We start from the raw sequence: 21,318 nt of genomic DNA, 5'->3' as shown, positions 1-21,318 counted from the left end.
GCCAAAAAATGGGGGGATGCATATGAGTCCCCCCGACGCCCCCTTGCCCCCTTCCAAAGGAGTCGTTTTTGGTTGCCAGAAAAACATCCCCCCTCGGAGTTTCCCTAAAAAGGGGACGTGGAGGAAATGTTTCCCTAGGTGTTTCCCTGTCCCCAGAGCGTGGTGGAGCACCGGGGCACGTCCCCCACCCTGGGGGACGTGTCCTTGTGGAACTCTGGTTTCATGCTCAAGATAAATTTATTTGTAGGTCAAGCACCCATTGAGTGCTCCTAGGTTTTTCATAGGATTAAGAAGTCAAAAGAGTCATTGTCATACATGTAAGACCCCTTTGGGCATGTTGCATCTTGTAAAGTCAAAAGTGTCATAAAGACCCTCCAAGACCTTGTCAAACACAATGACATTGACATTATGTTGAATTCTAAAATAGCCATAGAATACTAAACTAAAAGTAAACTTAGAAAGCATTAACTAGTAAATTTTTCAAAAAGTACTAAATAATATTAATAAATACTAAGTCTTAAGTTTTAATATACTTTAAGTTTTTTATTTTTGTTATTGTTTTTATTTTATTTTATAAGTTTTAAATTTTAATATAATATAATTTATTTATTTATTAAAAAAATCAAGTTTTAATATAGTTTCATTTTTTTTTGTTATTCCTTGTGTTTTAATTTTTTCATATATTTAAATTTGTATTTTTTAAAATTTTTAACGTTTTATAAAAATTATTAGGCAAAAAAATGGGGGATGCATATGAGTCCCCTCGATGCCCCCCCGCCCCCCTTGCAAAGGAGTCGTTTTTGGTTGCCAGAAAAACATCCCCCCTCGGAGTTTCCCCAAAAAGGGGACGTGGAGGAAACGTTTCCCCAGGAGTTTCCCTGTCCCCAGAGCGTGGTGGAGCGTCGGGGCACGTCCCCCACCCCGGGGCACGTCCCCCACCATAGAATACTAAACTAAAAGTAAACTTAGAAAGCACTGAGCAATGCAATACTAGTAAATTTCTCAAAAAGTACTAAATAATATTAATAAATACTAAGTCTTAAGTTTTAATATACTTTAAGTTTTTTTATTTTTGTTATTGTTTTTATTTTATTTTTTAAGTTTTAAATTTTAATATAATATAATATATTGTTCATTTTGATTTTTGAAAGCATATGGTTGGGGTGTTACAAGGCTACCGAAAGAGGGTTAAAGAAACATGACTTGGAAGAGGTAGTAGGAAGGAAAATCAAATGTGGACTAGAATATCACTTTCCAATGAAGAGAAGGATGACATGACTATTGGTTCAACACTATGTTTTGTTGAAAAGAAAGTAATGATGGCTGATGCCCTACAAAGAAGTGATGATGAAGAAGGCTCCATGATGAAGAAGATGAAGTTCATGACATGATGCAAAAAGAGGAGCCCTACAAGCAACTGATAGTACCATGATCTCCACCAAGCAACAGATCGCTGTTTTTGGAAACAAGTTGCTAGTTGAGAGGGAGCTTGGGCAAGTCCCTTGTTAAAGGGAGCTTGAAAATATTCCTTTTATAGGAATGAGTAGATCCTCCCTATTTGGGAGGGAGAGATAAAAACAACATTCTTGTCTTCATGTTATGAAGAAATAATAGAGGATTGGGTAAGCATTTGAGATTGATTCTGATAATCTTTGAGGATGTGGTAGGGCATCCAATAGGCAAGAGTAGTCGAAGAGGAAATTTTGTAAGGATGTGTTATTCCAAGACAGGAATGGTCCTAAAAGGACATACCTTGTGAACATTCGAATGGGGTATGTGCCTTAAGAGACAATGATGAAGATGTCTATGAATCGTTGGTCTCCTTAAGAGACAATGATGAAGATGTCTATGAATCGTTGGTCTCCCTAACATTGTGCTCTAATCTTGTGGAGAGATAGAGCTGTTAGTCAAGGCCTTGCTATGTGACAGTGCTAGTTGATATTTTTGAGATGCACTGATATAAGTTGATATGATAGCTTATGAGACATTATAAAAGACATTCTCCAATAGGTACTTGGTGATAATTTTATAGTTATTACTTTTGAGAAAGAGGACTAGCTCTTTCCTACTTGACATTGCTAGATGGAACTAATGTTGCACGAAACAGAGACAAAGTGTGGACGTTTTTTGGTAGTGAAGCGTCTATTATATATATATGTATATGCATGCGTTTATATTTAGAAAACATCCAAAATACAAAATTAGTTGTAGAAGATATGAAAACAAGCATAATTTTACATAAATCAAGATAGATATGGCATCCATTGTACATCAATGATTAATTATTTGAGCATCAACCATCTAGAATCTAGATTCCTCTACTCTTGTCTAGCGTTTGCCACTACTTAAATTCTCTAGGGACACTAGTCACCATTGCCCAATTTTGATCAAACGACCTAATCCAAGCCTTATAATATATGGTAGAGAAAGCTTAACATGCTTGTTAATTTTGGTATGTTCTATGCTTAAGAGCAATTTACTTCAATTTCTTTATTAGCCCAATATCAATATCCAGTTTAGCAATCACATCAACATGATAGTAAAATGCAGATAGAACATAAACATAAACAGTAGAAGACAAGCCCAGACAAGACACAAGATGTGGCACTAGCTAGGGACAAACCCCAATGTGGGGAAACTCTTGATCAATTCTTCTTATATTCTTCGATAGTTCAGTAGGAGAGATAGTACAAATTTACAAATCTGATAATTTATGACAATAGCAAAAAAGCCCTAACCAGAAAAGTCAACATTGGTCAAACAAGGCAGAATCCTTCCTCTAGGCAGCTCGGTCAAACATAGTCAACTTCAGCCTCCAAAATCAAACCCAAATAGTCCGAAAAATTCAGGCAAAGTTTGGTCAACTAAAGTAAATTGCAGCCAGCAACTAGGGTAGTCAACGCTAGTCAAACCAGAGGTCAGTTGACCTCAGTTTCAGTGCCCAGATTTGTGGCCAGCCCAAGGAGAAGTTGCCTCACCCAATCCACAGTCAAAATAGGTCAACACAAGTAGTAAATGAAGCCAAACAGTCTCCCTGCAGCTCGGTCGACATAGTCAACTCCTTCCTTCACACATGTGAGAGATGGCTGCCCTAGTCTGCGTACCCAATCATGTGAGGAGAGAGAGGTGAGTGAAGATGAGATGATGAAATAATGCCTTGAGGTCTCTTTTTATATGCAACTTGAGGATGAACTGATGGGTAAAAATGCCTATTCTGTTTGCTGGCCAACTTTGACAATTTGTCAATAATACAAATAAATTCATATCTTCATTTTTACATGTTGGAATCAGATGATCTTTAGATCAATCCTACACCTCTCGGAGAGAGGAATCCAAGAAAAATATCAGTTGTCATAAATAAGATGACTCATGTGGAGTTTGGCCCTAGTTGCCAATTTTAACACTCCTTCTCAAGTAGGGAGAACTCCATATGCTAATCAATTTGCCAGTCAGTACTCTCTCTGCCATCAATGCACTACTCTGCTTTGCTCCGCTGAACTATGAAGAAGAAGTGATTGAGAATGTAGCATACCATTCTCTACTAACCCGAAGTCAGTCCCAGATAAAAGAGAGTGTCTCATACCACTCTTACTGACTCGAAGTCAATTCCAATCAAAAGAGAGTGTGTCATACCACTCTTACTGACCCAAAGTCAGTTCCAATTGATCCCAGATCAATATCGGTCATCCTAGCATAGGGAGTACGGTAGTACATGATGCGTCCATCGGTAATACTATGGTCCCTATCCTCATTTCCCTACTCATTGGCCAGATGAGAGGTACTTCCTATGAGTCCCAGACTGCATGGGTAGGATGTCGTAGCCGGAGAAGGATGAACTTCTCATCCTGCCTACATGTCACCATGGGGTATCATAGGGGAAGGCTGAACCACTCACCCTATACACAACAAACCACTAGGGGAAGGCTGAACTACTCACCCTATGGTTGCTCATTGCTCCAAGAAGTACCCCAAGCCCCCCCGGAGCTCCCAGAGCTTAATGTCCATATCATACAGGACCTTCATAAGAGGGTCTCTCCACGACTCCAGGTCGTTCTTGGAATGCTAAGAACTTGACCTTCCCTAGGGGCTTTGTTAGAATATCGGTGACCTGCTCATTAGTCCCAATGTGATGGGGCCTTATTGCTCCTCGTTGTACCATATCCCAGATAAAGTGGTACCTGATATCTATGTGCTTGGAGTGATCATGAAATACAAGATTCTCTGATAATCAGATCCCACTCTAGTTGTCGCAGAGGATCACGGTTGTATCCAACACTTGTCCAAACAACTCACTGAAGAGCTTCCATAACCAGATAACTTCACAAGAGGCCATACTTGTAGCTATGTATTCGGCCTCGGCAGTGCTCAAGGCAACTGACTTCTGCTTCTTGCTCATCCAGGATATTGAAGCAGAACTCAAAGAGAAACAACACCCAAAAGTGCTCTTGCGATCCACCACACTGTCGGCCCAATCAGCATCAGAATAACCATGTAGCCTCACATCTCCGACAATGTATCTCAATCCATGAGTGGTTGTGCCCCGAAGATATCTCAAAAGGTTCTAGGCACCAATCCAATGTATATGGTGAGGCGCAACCATATATTGGCTCAACGTATTCACTGCGAAACATGTCCGGACTAGAGTTCACTAAGAATATCAGCGCTCTATGAGTTGACGATACTCAGAAGCATTTCCCAATTCAGGTTCGGCAACACTACCACATAACTTCTTGAAGTTAAGTTCCATCGTGGTAGTCACAGGCTTGCAGTTCACCATCCCAAATCTTTCGAATATCTTCACGACATACTTTCCTTGAGATAGGAAAATATCTCCTGGCTTTTGCTAGAACTCCAACCCTAGGAAGTAGTGCATTAGTCCTAGGTCCTTCTTTTCAATTTTAAAAGCCAACTCCCTCTTACATTTGTGAATGAGAGGGTCTGCACTTGTCAGAAAGAGGTTGTCCACATAAAGTACCAGTGTGAGAGGTTTATCATCTTCAACCTTAAAGTAGAGGTTTAGATCGACTTTACTTCTAGTGAATCTCAGCTTCATCAGATAGCTATTAATCCTCTCATCTAAGCTCAGGGTGCTTGCTTCAAGCCATAGAGATCTTTCTTCAACCTGCATACATGAGATTCTTGGTCATGAACCTCAAACCCCTTAGGGTGTTCCACATAGACTTCCTCTTTAATTGAACCATGTAAGAAAGCGGTCTTGACATCCATTTGATGTAGGTTCCATCCTTGCGAGGCAGCAAGGGCTATGATCGAGCGGATGGTGGTGTATCGGGCAACAGGTGCAAATATCTCATCGTAATCTACACCTTCCTTTTGAGAGAAGCCTCGAGCAACAAAACGAGCCTTGAACTTTTTAGTATTTCCATCAGCTCCATGTTTGATTTTGTAGAGCCACTTAAAGGTGACAACCGATTTGTCCTGGGGTCTAGGAACCACATCCCAGACATCATTCTTCATAATAGACTCGTATTCTTCATTCATAGCATCCTTCCATACTTGCTTCACGACTTCTTCAAATGATGAAGGCTCATTTTGAATGATAGTGGTCATGATGGTCAAGTATCCTTGATACTTATTTGGCTTCTTACTCTCACGGAAAGTCCCCCTTGGTGCATTGTCTCTCGACATCTTCGAGAGTCTCCCTAAGTCATGAGGGTCTCCTTTTGGAGGAGGAGGGCTCATGAGGAGGAGGATCAATATGATCCATAGTTTCATCAATATCAGGCATCGTTTCGTCTTCTTTTTTATCCTGTTTTCCGGTGTCAGCTTCTTTGTCCTTCCTTGGGATAGGAAGGTTGTTGATCTTGATGAGGGCCATATCTTCGTCAAAGGTGACATCATGATCAACTTCCCTTTGACCAGCTACATAAATTCTATAGCCCTTAGAATTTTTTCTATACACCACAAATATTCCTTTCTTCCCTGATGCACCCATTTTGCTTCTTTTCTCTTTCGGCACATGAAAATATATGGGACTTCCAAAAATTCTAAAATGGGAGACATCAAGTTTCTTACCAGTGAACATTTCTTTGGGAGTCTTGGACTCCAATGCTTGATGAGGGCATTGTTTTTGAACATACACGGCAATATTTGCAACTTAGGCCCATAGAAACTTCAGAAGCCCTTGATCGAAGCATGGCACGAACAACTTCCACAATAGTACGGTTCTTCCTTTCAGCCACACCATTATGCTTGGGAGTGTATGGTGTTGTAGTCTCCCTCTTAATGCTAGCTTCTCTGCAATAATCGTGGAATTCATTTGATTTGTACTTAGTCCCATTATCAGTCTTCAATATCTTGATTCTCTTCTCGGATTGGTTTTCGATCATGGCTTTGAAGTGACGAACCAGTTGAACACTTCATCCTTCTTTTTCAAGAAGTAGAACCAAGTCTTGCGAGAATAATCATTCGTAAAGGTGAGATAATATAAGTATCATCCCAAAGAGTTTGCAGGCATCATACCAGATATGTCGGAGTGGATCAACTGCAATATATCTGTGGTCTTGCTATTACTAGAGGGGAATGGCCCCTGTGTAAGTTTTCCTTCGGCGCATCCTAGACATACACCTTCATGCTCTACTTTGAACTTAGGCATACTTGTCACCATTTGTCTCACATCGGGTAGAGCCTTATAGTGAAGATGGGCAAACCTCTGGTGCCATAGTTCAGATTGTAGAGATGCGTCTCAAGACATGGCTCCCAATGGACTTCCTCCAACTTGTTACAAAGTGTCAACCCTGAACCCAAGAGTAAAAGCATCTTTAAAATTTCTTTTCCAAAGACTTACCTTTCCATCGATGAATGCCACCTTGTATCCTTTGTCTTCCATTGCCAAAATGGACAACAGGTTCTTCTTGAGATCAGGTACATATAGAACTTCTTGTAAATGAATCGTGTTACCTTGATTCAATTGAAGGGTAACATTTCCTACTCCCTTCACGGGATAGGTGGCATCGTCTCCAAGAATAATCTCCAAGTTTGTCTCCTTCTCTATCAGATTAGAGAGAGCTTCCTTGTATCCGGTGAAGTGCCTTGAGGCACCACTGTCAATTAGCTATTTCCCCAAAGTGTTCGGGTCCCCGGCAAATGTGTGACCCTTTAGGGATAGAGATGAAAGTGAACACATCATATTCAAGGTTAGGCTAGGAACATCCCATCCCACAAGGATGGGTTGGGAGATAAGACCTGGTTGTCCCCTGAGGGACCACTCTGGTACGTGGCCTCCATGAGACTCAGGCAAGGCAGCCTTGCTCCCTAACCCTAGTCAGGACCCTGTTGAGAGACACTCCATCCTCCGATTGGGCTGGGAGCTGGTAGGCACCATCAGGCCCGCCCATGATCTTGTCCATGTGGTGGCAACCACATCGTTGATGCAATGCGCTCGACTCCCTAACTTGGGACACACCATGGGCTTGGGTTCCAGGTTGTCCCCTCTGGCCCACCATCCTGAAGTGAGTGGTACCACATACGAGAGGCACGACAGCTTGACTCCCTAACCTGGGACACCCTAATCATCAAGGAAGGACTGGGAGTCAAGTTAGTCCCCTCAGGTCCACCGTTGTATCACCTGGACGAGTGGCACCACAACAACTGAGGCAACGCTGCCCCCTGGCTCCCTAACCTCAACTTCGTGTGCTCGTTCCTTATTGCGTGTAGTTTTTATTTGGGAATTGTTAATGTATGAGCCGTTGTGGTTTTCCGTAGGAAACCACAACTTAATGTCAGAGCAGTTGGGGTTTTCCGTAGGAAACCACAACTTAATGTAAGAGCAGTTGGGGTTTACTGTAGGAAACCACAACTTAATGTAAGAGTCGTAGGAACCCACAACTTCAGTATTGATTAGCATAAGGTTATTACCTTCCAAAAATGTTTATTATTTTTTTTAGGGTGCATCTTCAATCCTTCAACTTTGTGTTGAGTGAAATTAACCCCTGCAAAAAAAAATGATTACTTTTTTTATTTTTATTTTTCTTCTCTTTGAACTTTTTGACCTTTTTATCAATTGGTGACATTCTTTCTAAACTGACACTTCGTTGTTTAGATGTTTTTTTTTAAATGGCGCGGATTTAAAGGTATATGTACTTTGTGGAGAGGGCCGATATAAGATAGTACTCCTTTTGCTTATTGTTAACAAAATTTGATTCTTCATTCCTAGGGTTCCTTGCTTTCTTGGAGGGTTGACCATTTCCTTGATGTCCCGCATTCCTTTTTCCTTTGCCATTGAACCCGCCATTCCTTTGATCGTTCTTGTTGAAGTCGTCCCTGGAATGATTGTGATCATCATCATGTGATGTGTCCCTTCTATTTGGACACTACCTTGCATAGTGGCCAAGCTTATTACAAACAAAGCACCTGCCCTTCCTTCCACCCTTAGATCCAGGCTTTCCATTGAAATGACCTTTAGACCTTGCATTATTTCTCCTTTTGGCATGAGCGGAGAAAGCAGTGGGGTTGCCTCTATTAGAAGGCATTTCTTGTTCCACCATTCTTGTTTCTTCTTGAATGCATCTCGACATTAATTCTTCAAACCTTGGAATTCAATCATTATTGAGAATAGTGGTTCTAAATATATACCACTCGGGTGGGATTCCTCCAAGGGTAGTGATAGTAAGTTCCCTGTTAGGAATGACCTCTCCAATCGACAAAAGATCATTCTTATCTCAGGATCCTTAAGAAGTAGGATTGAATATCCTCGTCCTTGCCCTTCTTAATATCCTTCAACTTATTTTTGAGAAACAAAATTTGATTTGCATCACTAACCTTGAACATGTTACCAACTTGTCGTATATCTCCTTGGAGGTGTTCAAATCAAAGATGTACGCCGCTAGACGCTTGTCAATGGAATCTCTGATAATCTTCTTCCTTCAGCCTTACTGTACTTGTTCTTCGCAGTAGCCGATGCATTTGAATAAGGCTTAGGGATTTTCCCCTTCACATAATCCAACACTTCTTGTTCTTCCAATGTCAGATCAAGAGACATCTGCCATCCATGATAGTCAGACTTTTCACGGAGCTTGTCTTCAACCGGGAAGTGGGATGAGGAATCCATTGAGCCTTTTGTCCTTGTCCAACTAGCTTCGGTAATTGCGCTTTCACTCTTGCTTGGGCTTTGTCTTCACCTCAGCTCTGATACCATGCTAATTTTGGTATGTTCTATGCTTAAGAGCAATTTACTTCAATTTATTTATTAGCCCAATATCAATATCCAGTTTAGCAATCACATCGGCATGATAGTAAAATGCAGATAGAGCATAAACATAAACAGTAGAAGACAAGCCAAGACAAGAGGACACAAGATGTGGCACTAACTAGGGACAAACCCCAATGTGGGGAAACCCTTGATCAATTCTTCTTATATTCTTCAATAGTTCAGTAGAGAGAGATAGTAAAAATTTACAAATCTGATAATTTATGACAACAACAGAAAATCTCTAGGCAACTCGGTCAAACATAGCCAACTTCGACGTCCAACAACAAACCCAAACAGTATAAAACAGTGCGAAAAAATCATTTCAAGTTTGGTCAACTGAAGTCAAACTGCAGCCAACAATTAGGGTAGTCAACGTTGGTCAAACCAGAGGTCAGATCACCTCGGTTTCTGTGCCCAGATTTGTGGCCAGCCAAGGAGAAGCTGCCTCACCCAATCTACAATCAAAACAAGTCAACGCATCAGACAATCTTCTTGCAGCTCGGTCAATGCTGGTCAACACAATCAACTCGTTCTTTCTTCGCACGTGCAAGAGATGGCTGCCCTAATCTGCGTACCCAATCAAGTGAGGAGAGAGAGATGAGTGAAGATGAGATGATGAAATAATGCCTTGAGAGGTCTCCTCCTTTTATATGCAACGTTGATGATGAGCTGCGGGGTAAAAATGCCTGTTTTGTTTGCTAGTTGACCTTGACAATTTGTCAATAATACAAATAAATTCATATCTTCATTTTTACATGTCGGAATCGGATGATCTTTAGATCTATCCTACACCTCTTGGAGAGGGGAATCCAAGAAAAATATAAGCTGGTCATAAATAAGATGACCCATGTGGAGTTTGGCCTTTGTTGCCAATTTTAACATGCTCGATCAATGATTTTGACTTGAGTGAAGGGTACATTTTTGCTAAGGCCATGACAAAGGAGTTCAACAATCAACACCACCAACATTGGGGTACATATAGGGCTTGGTGCTCTTGATTAAATGCCAATAACATACCCTCATACATGATATTAATCTAATGAAATGCCACAATCCCATTGATCTTGAAATCTTGAAAACTATTAAGTTCATTGAATTTTGAATGGGATATGAAATTATATTTTCTGCATATGAAGTCTGATGAGGTTGAAACCACTCTCAAACATCTTGAGTCATTTCATGGTAACTTTAAAAATTTAAGTAAAAGGGTGAAAATGAAAGATAAAGGAGAATGCCATTACCATGAGGGAGCATCCAAGAAGTGTCTAGGGAGCATCAAGGTGATACCTTGGGAGTGTTCGGGAAGCGTAGTTCCTTACATAACAGTTCGACAATTCCAAAAAAGAAAGCCCCGCGAGACTGTGTGAATGGTTTTGGAACCGTGGTGGAATTGCGTTTCAGAACCGACATGGTTCCAAAAGCTCAAGAACCGCTGAAAAAAGGTGGAACCCCGGTTTCGCTCGAGGATCACTAACAGAGCCATTCAGGACACAAATCTGCCCCCTGAATCCGTGGGGGGGGACAATTATTGCAACATTGTATGTAACAATATTGACCTTCATTGTTTTATATGTTTCATCATCATTGACAAACTTGTTTTGGCCAAGGCATAGTTTTAACCAATGTCACATGGTTCGTGTTTGAGTTTGGGTTCGACAATGATTAGGTTCGATTTGGGTTCGAATTTTTTGATGAGGTTCAGATGAGGTTCGCCATTAGGTTTGTTTATCTCTCTCTCTCTCTCTCTCTCTCTATCTATCTATCTATCTATATATATATATATAATAAAATAGTAAGAAATCAACATCAGTAAACATAAAAAAATGTTATCACGGACATGGAAACTGCAAGGATAAATTACAAGGTTGAGTTGTGACATGAGGTTATGAGTTTTGATCTATGAACTTGGTCATTGGCTATGAGTTTCGATGAGGTTCGCCGAACCTCAAAATTTTCTTAAGGCTTGCCAAAATTCGAACCTCAAGGTTAAAGTTCGACGAACCTTGTGACATAGGTTTTAACACCTTTAGTCCTTTGTAGGAGGCTCTATTTGGTCTTCTATCTAATTATACTCCAATTTCAAATCGACATAGGAGTATAGTGGAGATGCCACGGCCCACTCCCATATTTCCAACTACTACTAATTTGTCCATATGTATATTGTTTAACAAATTGTTCACACATTAAGATGCATCTACAAACATATTTGGACTTTGTTTGGAATTCCAAATGTATAGCCATATTTGGAAACATAGATTGGAGCGCATGGCTTTGTTTAGATTTGCCTATTTTCCTTTGAGCTCTCTTTTGGGTTTTCCATCCTCTCATGAGTGCTAGGGAGCTAAAAGAGGTGGCTTTCAACGTTCTTGCATATGATGTTTCTATAGGTACTTGTTATTTTTTGGCCAAAAATTGTTCGTATTTTCTTTTGTTGGACTAACTACTTCTTGATGTTGTGGGATTTTCAGCTTGACTTATGCTAGATCTTCCTCCTTGGTCTATTTTTGATGATCTTGGTCTTCTTGTTTATTTTGTGTTTGAACTCTTAGCTCACTTCTTCCTTGCTAGACACTACTATTTCCTCATTCTCACCTCTTTGAACTCCTTGCCTTTCCTAATCCATTGAGTCAACTTCTCTCTAGAATATGAATCAAGAACATGTTAAACCTTCATTGTTCTTTTTGAGGGCCTCCTCTTCTATAATCAATTTTTAACACTTTGAAGCTACTTTCCACACTTTAGTTTGGGGCCTTGGCTCTTCCAAGAGGTGGGGCTACATTCTTTTACTTGAGGATTTGGAGTCTACTTTTGGAAACTCTTCTTTCTGTTGGGTGGTGGAGTGAGAGGTCTTCTTTGGGCATTCCGGAGGGAAGTGTATATGTTGATTGAAACTGCTATACTTGAAGGGAAGGTGCCCATAATTCAATTGTTGTACAAACTTCTCTCTAGAATATGAATCAAGAACATGTTAAACCTTCATTGTTCTTTTTGAGGGCCTCCTCTTCTATAATCAATTTTTAACACTTTGAAGCTACTTTCCACACTTTAGTTTGGGGCCTTGGCTCTTCCAAGAGGTGGGGCTACATTCTTTTACTTGAGGATTTAGAGTCTACTTTTGGAAACTCTTCTTTCTGTTGGGTGGTGGAGTGAGAGGTCTTCTTTGGGCATTCCGGAGGGAAGTGTATATGTTGATTGAAACTGCTATACTTGAAGGGAAGGTGCCCATAATTCAATTGTTGTACACAAGTCTAGTGGCCTATTTGAAGTTCTATTGCTTGATGAAGGCCTTGTTCCAGGGTGATTTCTAAACAATTCGGGCACAGGTGAACATGTCTGAAAATGGTTTAGCCCTATCTAGATATTTCCCTCACTTGTTTCCTGTTGCTTCAAGCAAATCATTTTCTTAGAGTTTAAGGAGGAGATTTGGGAGCTTGATTCACACTAGTACAACAATAGGAGTTTCTTCCTCTGAATCAAAGTCCAGAGACCATCAATTCATATATAGTCCACTAGCTCCTAAAAGCTAGCGCTTGTTACAAAAGAAAATATCTCTTTCTCTATTTGGAAATGAAAACCATAAAAACCTTTTCCATAGAAAGTAAAATTGAAGTTTGCCTTTTAAGGTGGAAGCCGTTTAATAATATGACCATCCTTTCATGAACTTTCCTACCAGAACTTGCTCGACAAACAATGGGAATTTTCTCTTTGGACCTCTAGAAGAAAGCTCAAGCTTGGGGATCTCATCCAATTTCTTAATAAATTTAATAGGGTTATTGAAGGCTTTTACTTGCTTGGCGAAGGTGATGACTAAAGCTCAGAAGTCTAGTGGTCTATTTGAAGACCTATTGTTTGAGTGAGGCTTTCTTTGAGGGTGAATTCTACAAAATATAGGCACAAGTGAACATGTCTGAACATGGTTTAGCCCTATCTAGATATCTACCTCACTTGTTTCCTATTGCTTCAAGCAAATCGTTTTCTTAGAGGTTAAGAGGGAGATTTGAGAGCCTGATCCACACCAGAAAAACAATAGGAGTCTCCTTCGAATTGAAGTCTAAAGACTTTCAATTCATATTTTGTCCACTACCTCCTAAAAGCTGGGCCCTGTTACAAAAGAAAATATCTCTATCTTTCTCTGTTTGGAAATGAAAACCATAAAAACCCTTGCCATAGAATTAAAATTGAGTTTTCCTTTTAAGTTGGGAGCCCATTGCATTTGTGGATAAAAGAGTTGAGGGTTTAATGATATGACCATGGCTTCATGAGCTTTCCTACCAGAACTTGCTCCACAAATAATGGTGATTTTCTCTTTGGACCTCTAGAAGAGAGCTCAAGCTTTAGGATATTGTCCAATTTCTTAGTAAATTTAAGAGGTTTATTGAAGGCTTTTACATCTTGCTTGCAACACTCTTGAGAGATTCCTTTGATGTGGTGTGACGTTATCCATTCCGCTAAATTCTCCGAAGGCTTGCACCTATATCCCAACCACTTGAAACGCCTCCCTTGCACAAGTGAGATGGCCTGTGAAGGGTGAAACATATCTTTGGGAGGATTGAATCTTGGTGGTGGGGTGGGTGGGGGGGGGTGGGGTATGAAATTTCCCAGATTTACCATCTAACCAAGGAGTTGTTGATGGAACAAGCTCATTAAAGTTTGGAGAAGGATAAGCTTTAGATGAAACACAAAGTGCCAAGTGAGGGCAAGGGGCAAAATAAGAAAGTGGCTTGGGTAGCAAGAAGCCAAAGATTATCTACCACTGCGGGGATCTAGGTTACTATAAGAGGAATTTAGCTCAGCAGAATCAACTTCAGTTGGGGTTGTGAGAAGCTAAAGAGGGATTTTGCTGAGAAGAATCAAATCTAAGGTCGCAGAGAATGACAATAAAGACAATGGAGAGGCATTTATGTTTTGCTTTTCTCAGGATGAAATCACGACTTGAGGTTGCATAGTCCCCAAGGAGCAGTCATAGTTGATTGGATATTGACCACCACAAGAAGATACCTAGAATGATTGTAGTACGATAAATGGTTACATCTGTTGCTACAGGGCACAGTTGTTGGTAAAGGTTACGTGCTAGATAAGGGTGAAGGGTATTGTGGAGAAGTACATGGCATGGACAGAGCATCATGTATAAGGGAGCATGTCGAAGGTGCACATGCATGGTACCATGGCTCTAGTATTAGCTTGGTTTTTGTGGTCTCTAGGCAGTGTTTTATGTTGGTAGTGTTGGAATACTCATGTAATGCACATAGCTATTATATACAAAGTTCAAATAAAGTGTGTACCTGTGTTTTTTTAATATAGTATTAAACAAATTAGAAACTTCTCTTGTATCCAATGTGTCGAGTTGGTAACAGAAAATGAAAGGTCGTCACATCTTTATATTTGCATGTATCCTATGAGAAAAGGTGAATTGTTCCATGAATGTAATTATTGCTTTAATTGTTGTGCTTGTTTCTATTTGAACTGCCACTCTGACAATAATAACAACCTGTGCTCTAACCCTTGCAAGTCTTGTGTAGTCTCTATACATTCTCTACTGACTATTTTTCCTCTTTTGCAAGCCATTAAGCTACTACTAAGCCATTGCTGTGACTAACTTTGGTAGAATCTAAAAATAGCTAATTTACTATTCATATAATTCCTGTGTGTGCACACCAAACTATTACTGTTATTTGCTTTCACATTTTGGTAATTTTCTCTACTGTTTGCTAATAATATATTTGGAACTCAGGTTGCAGTGGATATTGACTACCATCGTACTATGTATGACTTGCACCAGCGGGTGAATCCAAAAGAAGTTATTATTGGATGGTAATTTTCTTCCTTTTTTTTGGCTTATTGTCTGAACACTTGTATTGTCTTTTAATAATCATATAATAATAGGTTTACTATTGTCTTAGGAATTTATAACCACTCTTCCAGGGAAAATACGAAAATGCAAGTGTTAAATCATTGTTTATATATTTATTACTTACTATAAGAAATTGTGACAAAAATCTAAATAATTCGAATATGTAGAACTAAAATGGCGACAATTTAACTAAAGACTATAGATATATGAATTTACTTACCACTTACATATTGACATGACAATCCTACACTGAAAGGGTGAAGATGAAAATCTCTGTGTGGATCATTAGTTATAACTATGAAACATGATGGACTACAATTGCCATCAAATAAATGTCATTAGTCATTTGGAGGCAATATGCAACATAACTGTTTAGTCATCTAATGAGATTATTGAAAGTTGAAGTATTACCTTCTCTACCTTTATTTAGTACATACTAGTATATTTATTATAATTATTTCAGAAGTTTCAGATGCTTTCACATTTCAGCCGACTTAATGTCTAATCATGTTAGGTGATGGGCCTGTATTTTTTCCTCATTCCCTTTTTTCATTCTCCCCGACTGATTCTAAAGCATTCAGGCTCTATTTTATTTCTAACATTGGGTCGTGTTCAGCGTTTTGAAAACTGGCCAAGACTGGAACTGTAATGGGTTGGTTTGACACTAGAACCCTTTAAACTGGCCCTTTGACTGGTTCGATGATCTTTTCCAAACTGAAATGGCCAGTTTGGCAACTGATTCTGTCAGATTAACTGGTTCTGGTTCTGCACCAAACCACTCTGGGTGTGGTTGCTGCAAAATATGGAACATGAAGCAATTTAAAAAAAGAAAAACCAAAACCCCTCAGCTCTTTGAAACCCTAAAACATTGCTATGTAGCAGCTTGTAGCATGTTGTGTTTTGGACTCTAGAGGACACTTAGAGCCTCACTGCTTCTGTATTGCGTTTCAGATTTGTATTGCACTTGGTGCCATTATGCAATATTCACCCTTACATGGCAATGGGCATATAGATGAGTAGCATGCTTTTTTTTTTTTGGACTCTAGAGGCCATTTAGAGCCTCACTATTTATGTATTTTGTTTTGGATATGCATTGCTCTCGGTGCTATTTTGTTATATTCACCCTTACATGGTATATACATGAACAAACTTTGCATATTTGGTCTCTAATGGTTTGGATTCACATTGAATGATTTATTGATTAAATTTTTTATATTTTATGGAATGTTTTAGTGAACTGGTTTATAAGTGGAGTCATCAGCTGACTCTGATCTGAGTCCGGTCTGACCCAAAGCTGATTCCGAGTTGTAAAACATTGGTCATGTTATGGGGATTGAGAGCATCTGGAACCCAAACACAGACAAAAAAAGGTTGATATTTTGCTCTTATTAAAGAAGAATCTACGGGGATTTTAATTGGTATCAATTTGGATGAAGTACCTATCTCATTTTGCAGGTAGCATCAAGGAAAAGGTGCAATCCTTGAATTGGAGGTCCTTTGATTTTTGAACTTAGCTCAAATTCTTCTAGTAGACAATCCCTTCTGGTCCCATACAACTAATGTATACCGAGATTGTATAAATGTTCTCTTCAAGCATGCTTGTACTTTCTGATTTAATTTTGAAGCAGGCTGAATTTTAATGACTATTCCTCCTCAATATATCAAAATACTGTCGAGGAGTTCACTCCTTGCACTGTTGACTGGCATTGTGTATACTTGTGCATAACCTAAATTTACTGTTGCTATAGCTGAAATAACAGGAATCAGATCAAATATTATTATTGAACCGAAACACTCTTGTTTGATGCTTTAGTGCATGCAAGGAAAGTATAACTATCAAAATTTGAAAATTTGAATGCATGCATTCACTGAAATTTTCACATGGATGTCAGGAAACAACACATGTTTTGCAGTCTTCTTGTATATCATTGGGTGAAAGTTGAAACATTTTCGACCATCTAGTGTTGCTAGTTCCTAGTGAAATGATAAGTACTTGCTTTGTAATTAGCAGCGTATTAAGACCTAGTAGACATATGAGGATAGGCATTACTTTTCTCTTAACAGAGAAGAGTTTTGAATGCTGATTCTTGAAAATTTATTTGGATTCCTCTTTCAGATGAGGAAAAAATAACATCACATGTGGAGAGACAAGGAAGAGTTTTGGTTCCTGCTATCCCATATATTGCAACTGAAGCCACAAATTCAGCCTGTTCAAGTATTTGAAAAGGAATAATGTTAGTATTGTAGTCTATGGTCCAATACTTGCTGTAAAGTATTTAAAACAACTAGTTAGTATTATAGCTTTTAGTTTCATGTATCAAATAGCTGTATGTCATTACAAGTACCCAAGGAGCTACACCAAGACTTTGTCCTGATGTCCACAACTCAATAAAAATGCTGTTTCTGTAAAAAGGCCTTGCTCTTGAAGAAAGCGAGAACTGGCTCTTCTTTTATGAAATTAGGGGCTGTTGGGGTTTTTAAAAGGTGTCTTTTGTTTTCTTTTTTAGTGCAATATAAAAATGGATTAGTGGGTATTAGAAATGAGATTAATGTTAAGTTGTCATTGCTCAAGGGTTAAATAGTGTTTTGTGCCTGTGGATTGCATGCAGCGTGTAAGAGAGTTTGTGGGTCTGAAACATACTCAGTCCAGGTGGAATCATGTACGAAATGCAGGCCTGTGTTTAGGGCTGTTTTGTGTGTGTTTCAGTGTTTTGGTGCATTTCTGGGCCTGGAAATACAGGAAGGACATGCGCCTTACAAAATAGATTAGGAGTTTATTTTTTGACATATACTTCTGTTTATTTTGTAATACTTTGTTTATTTTGTGTGCAAAGATATTTGGGAAATTCTTTTTCTGAAGATATGCATTGCTGATTTGTGTAGGTAATTGTTTATGTAAAGATAAATGTTGTTGCCTTGCGGAGTAAGTGTTTCTTTTATGATAACTATGGTTTATTTGTGCAGGTATTCCACAGGTGCAGGAGTGAGTGGTAGTAGTGCTTTGATTCAAGATTTCTATGCAAGGGAAGTAACAAATCCAGTTCATTTGACGGTGGATACAAGTTTTCTAAATGAACAAGCAACCATTAAAGCTTATGTTTCAACCACCCTATCTCTTGGAGATCGGCAGCTTGCAGCACAGTTTCATGAAATTCCACTTGATCTCCGGATGGTTGAAGCTGAAAGAGTTGGATGTAAGTCTTTTAATGATGAACTACATGGTGTTTGTTTTTCTAATCAACACCCTTATGCACCTTCTATACCCCTACTGTAACCTGAATAATGCTGTTTGTTCAGAGTTTGACATTGAACTACTAGGCTTCTTTTCTTGCTTGTGCTGTTTGTTTTGTAAAACTTGCATATTCTTTTAGCCATTTTTGGTACTAAGGTTTTTGGCAGTTTTAGAGGCTGATTGGGTATTAACTGGAATAATCGTTTTCCTAGTATCCGAGTATTGTTTTCTGATTTTCAGTTGGTAAGACTCAGGGTACAAAGACATACAATTATTAGGTATTATGTTCTATCATGGTTTATTAACATTACTTAGAGTAGAAACAATTGCCACTTAGACCATTTTGTTTGGCTGTAGCAGCCTCTCTAAATATTGCCTATGACACTCTTAAGCTGCTATTTTTATGGGAATACTGCTTACCATGACATCTTTCCCTGCATTTTTAGTTAAAGTAAATTAGAATGGCTTATTGCACCGAGAGGTGCTCTCCAGCCCAGTATGATAGAGATGTAATGTAATGTCCGGTAAACATTTGAACTAGGTTAAAATAAAATAAAATAAAATAATTAATGATTATAATTATCAATAAAACGTTTTAATTGGGTAATATTATATACAAATAAAATAAAAAATAAAAAATTAATAATTATGTTTATAATTACTTGGTCAAATTACCAATGGTTTTGAGCTCGAGGTTTATGGGAAGCCATGGTATTCATGTGGAATGTAGCCTATTTAAAGGGGGAAATTAAACCAGCCTAGAGCCATCTTAACTCCGCATCTACTAAGCGCCGAGAGGGATCAAATCTTGTCTCACTTTAAAAGAGGTTTGCATCTCAAGAGATTTGATCCCTCTCGGTGCTTGGTAGATCTGGAGTTAAGTTGGATCTAGGCTGGTTTTAGTCTCAGCATTAGGCTACAAGTTTATTGGTTAATAGTGAACCTATATCTCATTTGGAACAATCTATTTGAGAGGGGTGGGCATATATATTCTTGTATGAAAGTGTTTTGTTTGAATATCTAATTGGATTCAAACTGCAATAAAAATAGCCAACCCAGTTTTCTTCATAACAACATAATTTTTTAATCTTATATTTGATTGTTATTTTATAGATTTGGATTTTTTTCTTCAATACACTGATTTGTTCTTTCCAATTTATTTAAAAAACGGTCATCTTTCAAAATTTCCTTTTCCACTGAATTTCTTATTAATATGAAGAGATTGTTAGTGCCAGGGATTGACTGGAAAGTCTTTGAATTTTCGTTGTTTTATATCACAAAGTTATACTGCATATTTGAATTTTTTTTGAGTTGAACTTGTATGCTGAGTCCAGATTTAAGGTACGCATTCCCCATTTCTGTGTGATGCATGAAATTCTTTAACATCAACTACATCATAAAGTTGCTTATTGATGAGATAGTACTTTTGCATTTGTAGCTTATGTAGTTTTGGTTGGCTGTTATGCTAATTGATCATTGTGTACTTAATATATTTACATTTAACGAAAAGTTATAACATGCTCACTTATATTCCTTACGTAAGTTTACTGTTATTTTTTATTACGTTTTTGTGTTAATTACACAGAGGTGGTCATCCACAAAGCTTGGCTTAAATTTAAAATTTTGTTCAGTAAATATCATATCTTTTACATACATCTATTTGATGTAACTTTGTAATTCAATTCTTGTCCTCTGAATCTCTCTTTGTGTTATTTAAGAGGGCCAGTGCTGAAGTTAGATGAAAATTTGTATGGCAGATGATGTTCTGAAGAAGACAATTGTGGACAAACTTCCAAATGATTTAGAGGGGCTAGAGGCTTCCATGCAGGGTTTACATGCTCTCATAGAGGATGTCTTTAAATATGTTGATGACGTAGTGGTGAGGGTGCTCTCATGTAGAGTAGCTAATTTTGTTAAAAGTTGATCATTATGCCTAGGTTAGTCTGTATAATGTTCTCATCCTATTTTAAGTTTTTACTATTTCTTCAAAATTTTCAGCGAGGTCAAGTTGCTCCCGATCAGACAGTTGGAAGATATCTTATGGACACACTGGCTACCATACCAAAGATGTCACCAGATGCTTTTGATAAACTATTTAGTGACAGCATACAGGTACAGTATCTTCATAGTTCCCTCGATAAACACTTCTTGTAGCCTGCTTGTTGGTTTCATTGTTATTTTCTTTTTCGCATTACTCCCAGCTTACAGTTCATAATTTCTAAATTGGTCTTAAAATAATGTGGCAGGATCTGCTACTAGTGAACTATTTAGCTGGGCTCACAAGGACCCAACTCTGTTTGGCAGAGAAGCTGAACACTGTTGCACAAATACTTTGATGATTAACAAATATCAAATATTGTAGATTAATTCTATGGGCATAGAGAAGTGAGTTCTGAGAGCCAGGCTAAAACTTAGCTGGGTTCATTTTTTCATACTAGTAAGCGATCATTTAAATTTTACCCACCATGTAAACAATCATTAAATTTTGATTTGATCTGGAATCGTGTTTGATATTTGGGACGAGTGATGATTGGGAGTTGGTCTCTACCAGGTTTTATTTAGTTTTGGTTTGATATGGAATTTGATTGATTTTTGGTAGAATGATTTTAGGAGCTAATTCTGATGATTGGAAAATAGCAATATGGTAAATATAGTGTCAAACTATACGCTCACGTGTGAGTGTGCTTTGCGGCATAATCCATACTAGAAGAAATTCGCGATCTTTGGTAATTCATTTATTTTGACTTCTCCTCGTAAGAAATCTGGACTATGGAGAAATTATCTAAGAGCTCTAAGAAAATAATAAAAAATGCATCCTAATACACTAATTTTCTCTAGGTTCTCCAATAAATTTCTATTACTTTCTATGGTAACGAGGATGCGATCAAACATATCAAGAGGACCAAGTTTTCACTTGATATCATTCATGAAAAGGTTTTACCAGAGTGTCGCGGTGAACCACTGTAGATTGTTCTCATGGGTAAAACTTTAAGAGATTTGATTTCAATTTTAAGGAAATCTTGCTGT

The 21,318-nt window shown here is 38.5% G+C and overlaps 1 protein-coding gene across 1 annotated transcript in view; it reads left to right on the top strand.

Annotated features, from left to right (window-relative positions):
- The window catches only part of EIF2 (eukaryotic translation initiation factor 2), a 28,999-nt gene extending 8,195 nt beyond the window's left edge, over positions 1–20,804 (top strand). The window contains exons 2-6 of the mRNA XM_089384172.1: positions 14,940–15,019; positions 18,024–18,253; positions 20,049–20,170; positions 20,290–20,403; positions 20,538–20,804. Coding sequence (XP_089240298.1) covers positions 14,940–15,019; positions 18,024–18,253; positions 20,049–20,170; positions 20,290–20,403; positions 20,538–20,627 — 636 coding nt within the window. The 3' untranslated portion in view covers positions 20,628–20,804. The remainder of the gene's footprint in view (positions 1–14,939; positions 15,020–18,023; positions 18,254–20,048; positions 20,171–20,289; positions 20,404–20,537) is intronic.
- Positions 20,805–21,318: the final 514 nt, after the last annotated feature.

The sequence above is a fragment of the Pinus tabuliformis genome, chromosome Q (genome assembly GCF_031772625.1).
Source record: "Pinus tabuliformis cultivar Carrire ecotype Pingquan chromosome Q, CPIR1, whole genome shotgun sequence".
In the NCBI taxonomy this organism is placed as follows: Eukaryota; Viridiplantae; Streptophyta; class Pinopsida; order Pinales; family Pinaceae; genus Pinus; species Pinus tabuliformis.
The sequence above is the reverse complement of the archived record's forward strand: the minus strand, read 5'-3'. Positions and strand labels throughout refer to the sequence as shown.